The 17,086-nt window shown below is 31.4% G+C and overlaps 1 protein-coding gene across 12 annotated transcripts in view; it reads right to left on the bottom strand.

Annotated features, from left to right (window-relative positions):
* LOC126815376 (inositol hexakisphosphate and diphosphoinositol-pentakisphosphate kinase 2) overlaps positions 1-17,086 on the bottom strand; it is a 55,916-nt gene that overhangs the window by 22,752 nt on the left and 16,078 nt on the right. For 9 of the 12 annotated variants that reach the window (XM_056099772.1, XM_056099771.1, XM_056099775.1 and 6 more), the window contains 13 exons: positions 16,005-16,166; positions 15,336-15,559; positions 13,636-13,722; positions 12,907-13,092; positions 11,516-11,601; positions 7,817-7,852; positions 6,149-6,274; positions 5,143-5,273; positions 4,877-4,989; positions 2,696-2,762; positions 1,854-1,995; positions 1,273-1,499; positions 99-235 (listed from right to left, as the gene is read on the bottom strand). In XM_056099772.1, coding sequence (XP_055955747.1) covers positions 99-235; positions 1,273-1,499; positions 1,854-1,995; positions 2,696-2,762; positions 4,877-4,989; positions 5,143-5,273; positions 6,149-6,274; positions 7,817-7,852; positions 11,516-11,601; positions 12,907-13,092; positions 13,636-13,722; positions 15,336-15,559; positions 16,005-16,166 — 1,724 coding nt within the window. Of the gene's footprint in view, positions 1-98; positions 236-1,272; positions 1,500-1,853; positions 1,996-2,695; positions 2,763-4,876; positions 4,990-5,142; positions 5,274-6,148; positions 6,275-7,816; positions 7,853-10,411; positions 10,492-11,515; positions 11,602-12,906; positions 13,093-13,635; positions 13,723-15,335; positions 15,560-16,004; positions 16,167-17,086 lie in introns of all 12 variants that reach the window. The other 3 variants (XM_056099774.1, XM_056099773.1, XM_056099778.1) reach the window with 3 other exon arrangements.

The raw sequence follows: 17,086 nt of genomic DNA, 5'->3' as shown, positions 1-17,086 counted from the left end.
TGCACAGAATCTGGGGCATGTATAGGTGGTAGGCATACAGTATAATAGGGCATATCAAATTCACTCTAAAATTCAGCATCAATTTTGCAAATAATTACCTAGAATCTAATCTGGTAGAATCATCTTCTTGATTAAGTTGTTCACACTGGGCAAAATCACTTCGAATTTTTCTAATTAAAGGATTACTAAAGTTTTGTGCTATATGTAATTTTTCTTCAACAGTTATACCATATTCCTATAATGTAGAACACAGAATAAATATGTACTTTACAAGATTTTCAGGACAAGATCATTGAGCCTCGATCTAACTGACGTATTCTTATCAGGGTGCGCCATATTTGATTTAATCAATAAGTGAAATCCTATTTAAATCCGAGCTGTAGCCGAGCCATCCGTGGGTCTACAGAGTTGATTTTGGGCTTGTTGTTTAAATAAAGATCTAATTTATAATTTCTATAACATCTGAAGCCTAAATTAAGACTTGCAATAATCAGATTTAGCTCTTGCATAATGTATGTTTAATCAAGTAAACGTCTCCGTAAATGTAGGAAACCTTTAGCAAATGTATTATAAATCATGTCTTTGGATTGTCTACTATATACTCTTCAGTGTTTTGCCTATTAAGCCATACTATACATCTGAACCAAGCAATATTTTTTTTATATCTACAGTAACCAATTTGTATAATGTAGTCTTATTTGTCGAATGTCCATTTTTACTACTTCCTGTTTAGTCATAAACCAATTGTAACTTGAAATACAAAATATTGTTCAATCTTAGCACAGATTGTCCTGATAATTCATAGAAAAATGGATTGCCGTGCAACAAAACACACGTCTGCAGATGCCAAGTAATAGCTGCATTCCATGAAGTATGTCACAATGTTATCTATGAGGTAAATAAAAGGCTACATCTTTACAATAGAAAATATTCTATAACTACATGTAAATCTCAAAATACACTGAACTATCCAGATTATCAAAAACAAAATAACCAATAACGTTAAAATTCATCATAGGTTCCGCCGTTTTTTCTTTCTTTTTTTACAAAAATTGTGGTTGCTAGTGGTGACGTCATTACAGTCTGATGTAATTCTGAAAGTGACGACATTCTGGACAAAAGTAGTACGCATACAAGCCATTGAATACAACCACAGGTTATTCAATGGCTGTATTCAATGATATTTGCTTGTATTTGCATGTAGTTATAGAATAAAAGACCACATTTCACTATAGAATAAAGAAAAAAATCCAAATATCAACATATAGATACCTGTGGTATAATTATGTCAGCTAGTGCTTTACAACACATAAACAACTCTTCAGCTCCTTCGTATTGTAATGTTTTCTTATTATGTTGTAGATCATATTTTATACAATCATATATATCAGGGATTTTACTTATATCATATCGTCCATTCTTTAACTTAAAATCTTTTTCTAATTTAGCCCAGCGTCTGATAAATAATTCCCATGATTCACCATGATATAACTTCAAATCTAGAAAAGTAAAGAAAAAAAAAATCCTATTTAACTTTGTTTCATGAAAGGAAGAAAGATTGACATTCAACCATTCATAAAAATGGTGATTTTTCATTGTGCCTCAGTCTATCATGCCTATCTTTAACCCCAAACTGCATCCATACTCCCCATCCCAAATATACAGCCCCGGCTCAAATGAGTTTAATTTATATGTTCCACAAAAATCCTCAGGTTTAATATGTGATCTGCTATTATGGGTTTATAGAAAGTTAAACATAGAAGTTTTTTAAATCAATACAGTATCTGCAAAATGTGATATAACTGTCTGTAAACCTAAACTGACAATAATTTCAATACATAATCCATCTTTACCTCGAGATTTTAGTTCTATTTTAAGACTTCTGATCAATGCAGTTATTTCTTTCACCATTGCATGAACTTTATCACACATTTCTTTTGGATTTTTAACAAATTTCATTGCATTAATTAAGGACACACTACCAGTTGGAGCAAGCTGAAATTACATTCATCATTTTAAGATATGAAACATGTGATGCCATTTAAATTTTATTTCATTTGTCCTTTTTAAATAATAAATTAATGCTAAATGTCACCAGTCACATTTCAAGCCCATTTCTGGACTTAAAGATATCAAAATCAACAAACTTGTAACCCTTTGCAAAGCAATCAAATCATCAATTGTGAATTAAACAACCCTTTGTAATAATGAAATATTGATGATCCTTTTGGAAAATGCCATTAAACAACCCTTTTTAATAATGAAAAACGAATGATGGCTTTGCAGAATGCCAGATTTTTGGTTTAAACGATTGCCCAGATATATTAGTATTTGTTTGCTCCATACTGATCATAGATGGTTAAATGTTAATTTTCTAGAACGAACTCTGCATGTCTGCTTTTACTTTGTGCCAGCATGAAACCACTGCCAAAACAGAAGGAAATTTTATTGCTTAAATCTATGGGAGAAATGGGACGCCCTTTCGGATTATCAATGCACCATCACCTTTCTGCATTGATCGATACAAAGAATTCATCATCCCCCCTCCTCCACCCCTGGCCATAGTAGCCCTCAATATGAAAATAAAGAAATTATAAGATCTTAAAATTCTGTTCATTAAATTCAATATATTTTTGCAAATTCATAAGTGTCTTCTCAATCTTTAAGAGATTTTAATAATATTATTTTCAATTACCTTTTTATAATCTTCTTCCGTAAAATCTTTATCTTGATTAAATATATCTTTCAACTTCTCTTTAACACTAAAATTAACCATGGTTTAGCTTCAATGACATCTCAGAATTTTCTCCAGAGACCACATTGGTTTTAAATTGTATTTATATGTAGGATTTAACAGTGTACAACTGAGCCAAAAATAAATGAACTCGAGGGTTTTCTCTGGGTCCTTTCCTCCCAGTGCTAAAGACCCCTACATGCATGCGAGTTATTGAAATAAAATTAAACCATATATATTAGTCCCAAAATGGTCTAGTTGGTGTAGAGTGGGCATTAAACCAATCTCTATATTATATCTTTACTAGGGTTCTTAATCCTTTTTGAAAAAAAAGCAGCCGGAATTAGGTCAAATGACTTCCCGGTAGGAAATAGGGTAATTATAAGTTCTCATTCGCTTTAATATAACCAGACTTCAACAAAAATAATTCTTGGTAATTTGTTATGGAGAATGTTGTACTATGAATACTAGTGCTCCTACGGCTAAGTTAAACGGTTCAAATTGAACAGTATGGTTATTCGCAGATGTCCACCATTACATAGGGTTATGTCCCATTATATTCCTCTTTATAATACAAGTTTTTCGTTGCCCTTCTTTTGTATTTGATGTTTGAAAATCTTAGAATGTAACTGCCCCAGGATGTCGACTGCTGAAAAATGATACTATTAATACTATCCTATGGCAAAGTCAACGGACCTTGTTCTGACTTTTGCTATTGTTAATCTAATTCAAATACTTCTTGGCATGTCTAACTATATCCTACCTTGTTTAATATTGTAACCACTATTCAAAATAATTATAATCATAACGGTTAGACAATGACATTAAAGTAGATTTATTACGAAATTCTACACATTTCATATCTAGTAATTTCTCGCAAAATTAACCAATCATAAAAATTCTACTTGCAAGCCCGAAATTATTTCTTTATTGTCCAATCAATAGAAACCTTCCAATTTACTTTATTCTATTCTTAATAACATTCTGTAATCGTAATATTATCGCCATGTCATGTATTGTCTTGTATATTATCGTAGATACTGAATTAAAAAATTGTTCAAATGAACCAAGTAAACCAGATAATCAATTAACTATGGCCTTAGATAATTTTAAATTTTCATTAAAGAATTGTACATTTCTATGAAAAGTTTCCAGAAATTTTTGCATGAGTAATGACTTGCACCTCCAAACAAGGTCTGTTTTATGTTGAAAATTGATACCAATCGGTTAAATGGTTACAAACCGGTTAATAGCTACGGTTATTTGAATAACAAAAAGTCCTAACTGTAGGAACACTACTGAATAGGCCATTATTAATGACTGTTTCTCAGGATATTCGGGATTCTTTCAGGGGATTTTTCAATGACTATTTAAATTTAATTAACAACAGGTCAATGAAATAATCAGATTTATGATCCATGTCGAGATCTTCTTTATTTGCCATGTGGCTTATTTTAACAAAGGCAAGCTTGTTTTGTTTTTCTACCGGATTATTAAAATTATTGTTAAATGTGTTAATTACTAGGATTATGAACCACATGGCTGATTCTCACAAAGGTATGCCTATTAATTATTATTGTAGCCGACAAACAAGTTGATTCACTTCTTAATCAACAAGTAATAGTTAACTCGTTGTAATTTAGCTGAAAGCAGATTGATTTATGATACCATATAGTGGCTGGTTCATTGGTTAATCAATCATTTTTTTCAAACATCAAGCGGCTGAAGCCGACAATATTGAAGATCCTGCATAATCTATAACATTAATAATAATAATATGCTCGTATTATTATTATTATAGTTAATGATATATCTTAAATTTGGAATACAACAAAATTGTTTCATTTCAGAAGATAAAAATATATTTTACGTTACAATTGTTATTATTTTGAATCCCATAGGATGGGTAATATATTTTTTCATTGCTTAGTGGTTCTAGAGGTGTTAATTCAAGCATTCAGCAGTATAAAGCCATGTAAAATTATAACATTACAAATCTTTCATGAGACATGCGATTCCGAAGATAACAGACACCATGGAGACTAAGAGAGAGATTCACTTCACTAAATAATTATCCTACCAAATATCCTTGTCATTTTAAAAGGGAAAACTACTTCTTCATTAAACAAATTGCATACATACACAATTTGATATTTTGAGCTCAAGCCTTCACTGTCTAGTAAACCATTGGTATTAGCACTTTTAACCATCTGTACCATAATAGGTGTCAATTCTCCTTCTAAAGCTAGTAAACCCTGAAATATATAGGTAATAATTACATATACTAATATGGAAACATTGACCAAGAAATGATGTCTAAATTTGCTTTATTATATTGTATTCAATAAAAGAAGTCCAATTGTAACAAACCGACTGTGTTTAATGTTGTAAATAATTTCTTAATTTACCTTTATAAAAGCTGCTGCTGTCATTTGAACTCTTCCCTCATCAGAGGCATACATCTTTAAATCATGACGAAAAGTACTGTGTAACCTGAGAAACCCTAGTCCAGGAGTCTCAAACTGACCTGAAAAATTATCTGCACACATAATCATCAGAGCCTCGTTTAACATGGTGACTAAACTGTGCCGCCTACTGAGCCCAAAAGTTGAAGACTGGGCGGCAACATACATATGTTTTGAAAATCGCTGACAAGGTTTTTCCCATGTGCCAATACTATATCATGGTGCGTAGGTTTACAAAATCGTCTTTCTGATTGTTTTAGGGGTATATTTCTGTCTGCGGGTCAGCCGCAGCAGTGTTTTGATCTCGATTTTACAGGGTATTAATTAATCTATGGTTTAACAAGATGCCAAAACTAATAGTGTATCAAATCTCCTAAACTATTTTTTAAGTGCTCAGAAATCAAGTCTAAGGGAGTCAATTTTCAAAATTTTCTGGGGGAGGGCCCCACAGACCCCCAGCACGGGCTCTCACCTGCGGTGTTCGCGCCGCGAGCACCGTAGTCGGGCTTTGACCGACATTGCTGCGCACGACCAAATCCTTAGACGAGGCTCTGATAATCATGTACCATATACAAATTCAGTATGGTAATTTGAACCAAATTGTTAAATCACTAACTGATAGATCATTCAAATTATAAATTAAAAACTGACATTCTTCTTGATAACTTAAAATAACATTAATATGTAATTATGAAGTGAAAATGTTTTTCTAGATAATTTTTTTTTTTTAAATAATACTAATGGTGATAGTCACAACAATGTTAGTATGGATTTTAAATCTCTGGATCCTAAACACTATGAATAATTTTTAAGGCTACGGCATATTTCTAATTCTATAGCATTTTATTTTGGGGACAGCAAATGAATAGTGGATTGAAGGGAACAAGTAATGCTGCTACAATATTTAAAGAAAATACAATTATTGTTTATCCATTGATCCAATTCTTACCTTGGCCACCTGGATAAAGGGTACGGAAAGCTTTTCCTAGTTCTTCTGCTTGAATTTTACCTGCTGGAGTTAGCTCCCCTCCCCATTTAACTATCAGCAACAAGGACGGTTCTCTTGGAACTTCATCTAAAGTAACAAAGGATAAGTTTCATAATGCTATTAATGAAATTTTGTAAAATTAACACAGATTCGAACTAAACTTTAAATCAGATTATTGGTTAAAGTTATTTAGAAAAATATATCTACAAAGATTTACTGAATTGTAATTTAAAGAATCGTTTATGTTTTCAACAACAAATTAAACAGAAATTGTTATTGTTCATGTATGTCTAGAGTCTAGATAGATTTTGTTTTTGTGTATGAATTATGAAACAGGAAATGATGGGTGAATGCGCAGTGGATCCTAAAACCATCATGCACTACAAGGAATAAATTAAAATAAGTTGTACCAGTGTTCTGAGTTACATGTACCATATGAAAACAAAGGGAGTGGTTTGCTTTTAAATGGGATGAATTTTTGACATCACACAGAGCACCAATCAAGCTCAAATCAAACAACAGAATGATTCTAAATATGAATATAATCCAATCTGATTAAAACACAGATCCATATTTCGTTTTGTTTTTTTATACTTTCGATGGCCCACACTACATGAAGATCTGACCGGTTGTAGCGATAGGTGGCGTCAGAGAGGTCATACGAGTGGCTTTTCACCCTATGAGTATGACGTCAGACATTTGATTAACCAAACAGCATTGATGTTTCTAGTGGATTACCCACAGTTCCATGCAAAACACGCCTAAAGCTTGCCGTAACAGACCGTTTCATTGGCTAATCCCTGACATTATCCTGAACTCATCAATAATAACAACTCTTCCAGATCCTACTAGTGTAGTAAAGACAAGTAAAACGATATTTTGAACTATATAAAAACGAAACGAAATAGGATCTATGTTTTAATCAGATTGGAATATAATCAAAATAAAATAAAAATTTATAATTCGGGCAAAAATGTTCATGAAAACTTCGCATTGATTACTCTTTTTAAACTTTCATTTTAAGCATATATGAATTTTGTGATATCTTTCAATAATTATAGAATGTGTAGTCCAAATTTTTACTCTTTTTTATATATACATTAATTGGATGTGTGCTAATATTATATGAACAGCAGACAGACAATATACATCATCCACCAAAAATAGCACTAAAAATACAATTTATGAGATTAAAAAAAAAATTAATTGTCTCTTTTTTGTTTGTTTTTGTAATTTCATTGTATTTGTAAATTATAAAAATATAATTCTTTATTTTTTACAACCAATCCATCTTATTGGACAAAATCTAAATCTTTGACAAATACGTCAAAAAATTATCAAAATCCGTCACATGGCTTCTGAGAGTGCATATGTAGGCAGATTAAGATTCCACCCACATTGGACAACAGCTATTGTTCAGTACATTGTAACTCAAGGTAAAATTCAGTTGAATATGGATGATTTTTTGTGATTATGTGGTAAAATATTAATCATTATTACATGTATTTCTAGTGAAACACACACACACACACACACATGCACCAAATCAGTATTATTAGTAAGTTATATGATTCTCAAAAAACATCTAAGTTTTGTAAATATAAATCACACAGATTGTATGTAACTTACATTCAAACCATGCATCCGAACTATAAGTACTTAGATCTAAAATTGAAGAATAACATTTTATCTCAAAAATAAACAAATTTACAATTACATTTGGTAAAATCAGAATGATGTTGGGTTAAAATCAAATTTCAAATATATTTTGAAGATTTGTACCCTAGAAGTCACATTTCACTTTTTTTATATTTTAAAATTATATTCCTTGATATCTAATAATATCAGTATTATTTGATATTTCAAATTATCAATATTCCTTAATGTCTCAAAATATTAATAAAATGATTCCCTAACAATATATCTATGCCCCTATGCCATATCAAACTGATTTGGTATAAGCAAATACCGATTGTTGAATTTTGAAGTATGCTGTATTTGTTGTAATGCCTTATATGGTTGAATTGATAGAAGACCTCAAAATAATAAAATATGATTGAACATGATATATTAATTTTATATACTGATGAAATTTATTATGAAGGAATCTAAAATGACATTTGTAGTATCAAGCTTACAATCTCAAAGCACACAAAAGGGAGGGGAGGGGGCAATAAAATAAGTTATCTTGGATCTGACAAGAGCTCTAATTAATAGCAAGAGTGGGGAGATATGCATATGGATAACACATGTAAAGCAAAAAAAAAAAAAAAAAAAATTGGAGGCCAGTAGTTATTTTCATTACAAATGTTTTTATATTCAAATACCAGTAATATAAAAACATAAGACTGGGCTTACCAGGCTTCTAATATGCCCAACTTAAAACTTTAACCTCCAAAGCAATTTCGGATAGACGGATAGAGGTATGTATGGGGGTGATGAAAACATAAGACGACATTCAAATTTTAAGGAAAATTTCTTCACAAGCTTTAACAATCAAAATGTGAATGCAAAGATATTCTGTGAAACATGTTTTGAAATTTCCAAAACGAAAATTTGGAATTTGAAAGACCCAGATGAACAATCTCAAGTTTTAAAAATGGGAACTCTGTCATGTATAGCATTCTCATGCTTCCATATTTGAATCTAATTGGGAGAGACAAATCTGTGATTTGCAACCTCTATATCTAGTGTTCAAAACAAATTGAGGATAGGCTAGGGGAGGGACATAACTCTGTCTACTTTAAATGTGGGCATATAAAAATTACTTTATCTTTTTACATTTAGTTTATAACAATAATTAATTGTCTTAAAAATATTTGAATCTAGAATAATTATTTCATATAACTTCTTAATTAACATTTATTATAAGGGAGATTATAATAGCTACTCATATTCTTAATAATATTTTTAGTAAATTCAAGTCAAAACGAAGCTTTCATGAACTTTAAAAGAAGGGTATAAACACACAACTGATGGACCTACAATCTTGTCAACTTATAAGCTATTTAGAGCAAAATAATAATTCTGATAAGAATAATTCTGGCTTAGTCGATGAGCAAAATAATAATTCTGATAAGAATATATTCTGGCTTAGTCGATGAACAAAACTTATCAGTTTCTGAGCTTGACTCCAACCCATTTCTTGATGTATAATAAACAATATGACTATTCCAACAAGCGAATATATAGATATCTGTATCCCTGCCACCAAGCATGAAATATTTATATGTAAGCAGTTGCAACCAACATTCCAAGCTTTAAAGTATTCCTATTTAAGGAAAAGAAATTTTTTTTTCGGTGACACATATTTGTTTTTTTTTTAAAAAAATGTTATACACTTTGAAAGAATATCATAGGAATCAAGTGCTCAAACCAGCACTGGAAATTGTCTGAGACCTTGCTTCTTTTTGTAAAGCCATTACTGCATATCTCTGCATATTCAGTCAAACATTTATATCAAAACATCACTGAGTACATTGTGTTCTAACATTGATGAAAATATAATACGATCTGAAAAGTCACTTCATGTCATTCAGTATTAACTAACAGGGCATATTTGAAGCCATCATTTCAAAATTGATTTTAATGACTCTTTCATTATAGTTACATAAAAGAGTGATTGCATTATAGTAAAAATAGTTTAATTACTCAACAACTACAGTTTGCCTATTTTTTAGGATATGACTGCTTCTAATCATGAAAGGACAATATAGCTTGATTTTTACCGTGTCCATATTATTCAGCTATTTTTTTTTTGTCCTTATCATTACCTTCCCTTTCAAAACTTTCCCTTCAAAACTTTCCTTTGAAATAAATTCCAGAAAACCAGCTATGTTTTTTTTTTAAGTGATAGAAACGCGCATTTCCTATTTTTTTTAACATGTAATAAGACGGATTTAAATTTTGGTCACTTACCGAGAGTGGTAAATTAAAGAGAAGTGTATAATAATAACTAAAAGGTGTATAGTACACATACAACATCGATTATATATTTTCTATTTGCTTTAAAGGGTATGTGACATTCAATCGACTAGTGATTATAATAGAACTAAAGTGCAGTACAATTACATACTAGGCACTAAACAATTGTTAAATGTAAATAATACTACAGAAAATAATAAATATGAATGATAATGATGCTTAAAGAAATTGACTATTTTATATGTTTTAAAGTTAATTAATTTGAATTCAAAGTTGACAAGATTGTTGGAAACTACAAACCCTCACTGGACGATCCTAACGGCCGCCCATTCGGCTGATATTTCAACTGAACTTTGCGGTGGATGCCAGTAAACTCATACCTGGTGAGGTAGGACAGAAAAAGTGCAGATAAACACAAAACATTGCTTGACTAAATAATTAAATGAGAATAAAATATAATATGATCATATAGGGTACAGGGTGACTACATCTATATTACATCTTTTAGCTTGCTGTTGTGATAAGATACAAAATTTGCAGCATGATTTGGAATTGTTAAGAATCTACTTCAATACAAGTATTTGAACATTTTTCTAAGAACAGTAGGCAAAACTTTTCATAAAAATACAATTTAAAAAAAATTATAAAATCACCTTTGATAAATGATTTAAAACTATACATAACCACCAACGAAAAAAGTTTTTATTGAATTTGAAATTAATTTTGGGAATAAACATTTTCTAATTTAAAATAAAGGCCCTATTACTAGAAAAAACTGCACCCCCCCCCCCCCGACCCCCTTAACCAGATTATTTGCCATTTATTAAATCCAGTTTTCAAACATCCAAGCATTAGTTCCTCAAGAGCATTTAGATACCATCACAATAACAAGCTAATCCACTAACTAGAAAAATAAAGCGTCTTTTTAAGATAATATATATATAATAATAATAATCATTGTTATTAAAATATATAGTGTTAGTCTTTGCGCCATACATGAACTTCCAGACCATACAACTTCTATTGTACTTCATATCAGGTTCAATCTATAAATGATCTTTTTATTATCAATAACAATTGTTAAAATAATTGTATTCAAAGGCTACTTGTCATAACATCTTTTTATGGATTCTTAGCAACTATAAATTTATAGCCCTTTCCTCCATGTGTATAGCAAGTAAAAATATTATAATCAAATCTTGTTGATCATCAAGATAATGACTGACATTTTGATATTATCCATAAAAGACTGAATTTTTACAGCATTTCCTTATCAACTATTTTAGTTAAGAACCTGATATAAAGAAGAGAAGGGTACAATACAGTTTTTATCTGTAAGAGAAAGAAAGTAAATGAATCTACTGCCAGACGTTATAAAGGTTTGAAGCAGATCTCAGTACACACCCTCCTCACTAGATGACCGTTTAGGACAACCCCTAGGCTGATACTTGATTTGAACTTTACGATTAATTCCAGAAAAATGTCCATACCTGTAATATCCAAGTTTTAATTGGTTTTCTTTTTTTGTTTTGTTTATTAAATAGATAAAATTAAAGTAAATAGGCATATATTATAAAAGTATTTTGATTAAAACACCGATAGCCCTTTAATCTTACCAAATAACACCTCAATAAAAGATTCTTCATCCGATCTGAAATTCATGTCTAATACTAATATAATAATAGAATAGCATGCATTGTATATTGTTATCTTCCTTATTTAAAGACTTTCCACTACAGAATGACACATTTTCAGCAAAGGAAGACAACTGCAGTTGCCTATTTTTAAAGAGTCACATAAATTATATATTAAGAAATGTGCAACATACATTGTGTTCTTATAATATACAGTCTGTAAGCATCTTAATTATATATTTGTCACATATCAGCTTAACTCTTAATTTCAGATCTTAGAAAATAGTTTGCATATATAGACAATATTCATTAAATCTAAAATTTTATATAGTCTTTTATTAAAGCATTGAGTAGTGTGCATCTTTCAAAGATCTAAATCATTTTTCATTTAAAGTAAGTTGAGAATAAACATGTAAAACGTTCAAAAACTTGTCACTTGTGACTAAGGATGCAGCAATAGCCCACGGATTGCGATTAATCGTAATTATTGGGTCAGGTGATTAAATAATCACCTCCTTTCTCAATAATCACTGTATCGTGATATATCATGATCATTTTTAAATTAATTGCAATTATGATTTGGGAGAATCAAATTTATAAAATATGGAAAGTATATTGTATTATTTGGAGTGGAATCTTGCCAAAATGACAGTAGGATAACAAAACATCTCACATACAGCTTCTAGTTACCCCACTGCATGCGGTGTTGAGTAGAGCATCGTTGTCAAAGAAACCAACTCCACTAGCCAGATTGTTGATCATTGATTATCCAGTCGGCAACTATGTTTGTACAACTATATATGCGCCTGGATAATAGTTCTTTTATTTCCATTAGAAAAAAGAAAACTTTTACACTTTTATCAGTTTAATAATCGTGATAATAAAACTTCAAGCATAATTATTTGAATTATCACGATAAATGATCTCATCACGATAATCCACAATATTGCGATTATTCATTTTGCAATAATCATGATTATTTTTGTATGTATCGTTGCATCCTTATTTCTGATAAAAACAAAATGGTGGTCTACCTTTACTAATGACAGGAAACACATGAAATGCTTGTATATCTTAAAGACTGTACTTGCCCTGACTGTGCTAGGCACAAATAGCTGATTTTTCAAGTAAAACATAAATATGTATATTAAATAAACTTACATTTCTAAAACCAGTTTTAGTTGTTGGAATTTAACCTTTTTCTCTTCCACTTCGGGATCTTTTTCTTTTTGATTGTTCGATAAAAGATGTCGAACCACATCCAATACTTCCTGTAACTGTTTAGGTTTTTTCAGTTTCAGATGTCCATTTTTCATACCTCCATACTTTTCAAACAGATCAAAAAATCTAGAATGAAAGGGGAAAAATGGTAAATATATGTCATGATTTATCAGATGCCAAGAAAATCAAACAATGCACATCTTAATGTGGCCCTCGAATTAATCTATTAATCAATTTGCACCAGATACTATAAATAAAACCAACATGTATGATCATGTGATCGAACTTGTGGGTTTACCTAGATGACAGACTGGAAATGACTCAGAGTGACACCCAACCCCTAAACTTTGATACAAACAGAAATTTGGACCTGTACTTTTTTTCATTGTTAGACCAAACTAATTGTCAAAAAACTGTTCATTTTAGAGACAGCTGTGACTTCTTTTCCGAAAAACAAAATTAATATTTCCAGTCTATTTGGTAATTTACAAGTTAACCTAGACCTAGCTTAGTTTTAACAATATTCTTAAGTCTGTCCCCAAGATGGAAAAAATAAATCATAGAATAAGTAACTTTAACATGTACTCATTTCACCAAAAGTGTTCAGTTCAATGACATTTTTCTTCAAATTTACAACATAACACAAATTATTTATTATAGACCATATACTTTTTATGTTTTACTTCCATTTTCATCTTTTGTTTTGGAGTTCTATCACCATGACGAACAACAGCCACAACACATCTTAATTCCATCCTACAGAATATTTTTAAAAGAAAAACATTGTATAAATTTAACATCCCAAAACCAATATTTTTGATGGTATCAAAACTTCTAATAACAAATGGATTTGGAATAAAATATGCCTTTGGGCAGTTTTTTTACTGGCTCATCCAAGCTGATTAATTTAGAGGAATTATCAAAAACAGACAAATCCTGTTAATGTTATGTATGTTCCTGCAATCAACTGATTTACAGAAGTTAATACAGATGATGTTCATAAACTTATCCAGAATGTGAAACCATCAATGTGTGACCATGACCCATTAACATCGTTTTTAGTCAAAAATATGCTCCACTGATTTCGAAAATAATCCAGAGCCATGGTGGCTAAGTGGGTAAGATGCTGACTCCGCTAGCCTGGAATTCGCAGGTTTGATCCCTGTATTAGCCGAGAAAGTTCATCAGGCTCTTCTGGTATGGTTTCCCCTTGTCAGTGGTGCAGGATGGAGGCCCTGACAAGGACAAATGTCTATTCCTTCGTATGGGACAAAAAAACGAAGGTCCAGTGTATATATTTGCATGTCCATAAAAGATCGATTGGCAGTTGGAATTTGATACAAGAGTAGCCCATAGTGCCGCTGCCCAAGGAAAATTTCACTCATAGCACACTGTATGGTGTATGCCTGTCTTCATTACCCCAGTCAGAGCAGAGCAGTAGGATGTTAAACCCCATTTCAATTTATTTCATTTTCGAAAATCATCAACCATTCGTTTGAGTCCGGTGTTTTCGCCTCAGTATGGAAAGCTGCTATGGTCAAACCGCTTATCAAAAAATTCTCATTGGATCACGAAAAGGTACGCCTGTAGTAAGAGTCTTCATCCTATTTTAAATTCCTGGGGATGCATTTGGACGAAAATTTAAACTTTAAGCATTGTATTGCCCAGAAGACCCGTTCTGTTGCTTTGACAATGTTCAATGTGCAGAAATTGAGACAGTTTCTTTCGCGAGAATTATCTTTTCAAATTGCCAGCTCTTTAGTTTTCTGCCATATTATGGATTATGAAAATAGTCTGCTCTGTGACCTGAGAGCAGCTACTCTCCAGCCAATTGAAAAGTTTACTGCAAAACTAATTCTTGGTGTTAGTTACAACCATAGCTCTACTGCTTCTCTGAAAGAATTTCATATATTGCTAATTGAAGTCGATTGCCAATTCAACTTCATTATACAATACAAGATCGTCATCACAAAACACATTATCAATACCCAAGACTAAATATGAAACATTTGCAGACAGATCTTTCATTATGTTAGTACCTCGCCTTTGGAATACCCATCCAGAAAGTGTAAAACAATGTCAGACTGTAACGGAATTTAAAAAGAAACTCAAAACATACGTTTTCCGTAAAGCATTCTTTTAACGTTTGTAATAGACTTTGTGAAATGCCATTGAATGCATGTCAATAATGTATAATGTAATTATCATCCTTGCATTCATTATAAGGTTACCAGTTATTTTCACATTTTGATTAAGATAAGAGCTCTCAGTGATATGTGTATTCATTCATCCAAAGCTTTTGAAATTTTGCCATCACTGTAATGATATATTCCTACAACATCAGAGGAACAAGGAAAAATGATTCTTACATTGAACCAGATGCTGTTGGTACTACAGGTAGATCTTCTGGTGCACATCCTAGTATCCATGGCAACTGCAACTGTGGCGCCACCTCTCTCATTATCATAGTACCTAGTATTTTAGCACTATCATCATAATATTTACTAGAGGTCTTTACAAAACTAAAACCATTGACATCACATACATATGACTGACCGCTTGTCCTTAGAAGATCAAAACCACATACATTTTGCTGTAGATAAAACAAATTTCCAATTATTGCAATATAGAACAGGAAATTATATTGAAGCCACTGTAGTTAACTAAAATGTATCATCAGGTTGGAATTATACAATCGGCCAAATTAACTGATAGTTTTTAACTTTATTTTAAATAAAGGAAACCTTTTGTAACATGCAAATTGCTCATAAATTTCAAGTAAGGATTTATTGCATACTTTTCAGTAACATGATTTGTTAGTCTTACCCCCCTAATCAGATTAACATTTTCTTACAAGAGAAATATGGTCAATTGACTAAGTCTATTGTCAGCAAGGTGATCACTATTCATCACCTGATAGAAACATTTTGTCAAACTCCAATTATCAGAATACAAACATGTATTAATATTATGAACATCTTGTTTATGTCACATAACTGAATATTGCATTAACAATTAATTTTCATCAAAGCACTTACCTTAAATGCAATACAAACTTTCCTTGCTATCAATTTTTCTTTCGCGCTTAGCAATACTGGATATCGTATCTCCTTTCCGTCTCTATCTCTTTCAACTTTGCCATCTAATGCAGGTGATTTTCTAGCTTCAGCATGTGCATAATCTAATCCTACCGTATAGACCTAGAATATACACAATCAAATACTCATACAGCACATACTGATATTCAAATTACACATCATAATTAACTAATGATCCATGAAATTAAAAATTGTTATTATTCCTATGCAGACATTGATAAGGGTTTGCGCAAATTCCACACAGAATAATGTTTTATTAATAATTTTGATTACACGGTTTTATTTGTCATGCTACAAGTCTTTCTTTTGTCAAACAAGATGTTTTGTTTCAATTGACATTCTGAAAATTAATACCATCGTCTTGCTGGGAAGTTGACCACAGATAACTGACTCAAATCTGGGCTAAAAATCAATTGTAAGATGGAATAAACATAAGACAGCAAAACTGTATAAATAGGGGAGGCTAATATATGAACTTATATTTTTAGATAAGTATTTCAGTTTGATTTAATCTTCTTTATGTGGAAGTCGAAATATCATGCTAATGGATATCCATTTGTGTGTTTTATGTTTTAGCAATCTGATTAAAACATAGATCCAATTTCGTTTCGTTTTTTATAGTTCAAAATTTCGTTTTTACTTGTCTTTACTACACTTGGATCTGGAAGACTTGTTATTTAACTCGTGTTCTGCTTGAAATGAGGGGTCAGCCAATCAAATGGTCTGTCGAATCGAGCGTTTGACCTTTTTTGCGTGGAACTGTGGGTAGACATTACCAGCGATAGAAATCAAAACAAAGGAAAAGTAGATTTAAAAAAGCATGGCGGTCGCTAATTGGTTAATCGAATGACTGACGTTATTGGGTCAAATGTCGCTTGCTTGGTACCTGATGTCATAGAACGTGAACTCCCACTATAACTTGTTAGCTCTGCATGTAGTGTAGGCCATCGAAAGTATAAAAAACGAAACGAAATATAGATCTATATTTTAATTAGATTGATGTTTTAGCTGTAACTTGAATG

This window comes from Patella vulgata, chromosome 3, assembly GCF_932274485.2.
Source record: "Patella vulgata chromosome 3, xgPatVulg1.2, whole genome shotgun sequence".
Taxonomy (NCBI): domain Eukaryota; kingdom Metazoa; phylum Mollusca; class Gastropoda; family Patellidae; genus Patella; species Patella vulgata.
The sequence above is the reverse complement of the archived record's forward strand: the minus strand, read 5'-3'. Positions and strand labels throughout refer to the sequence as shown.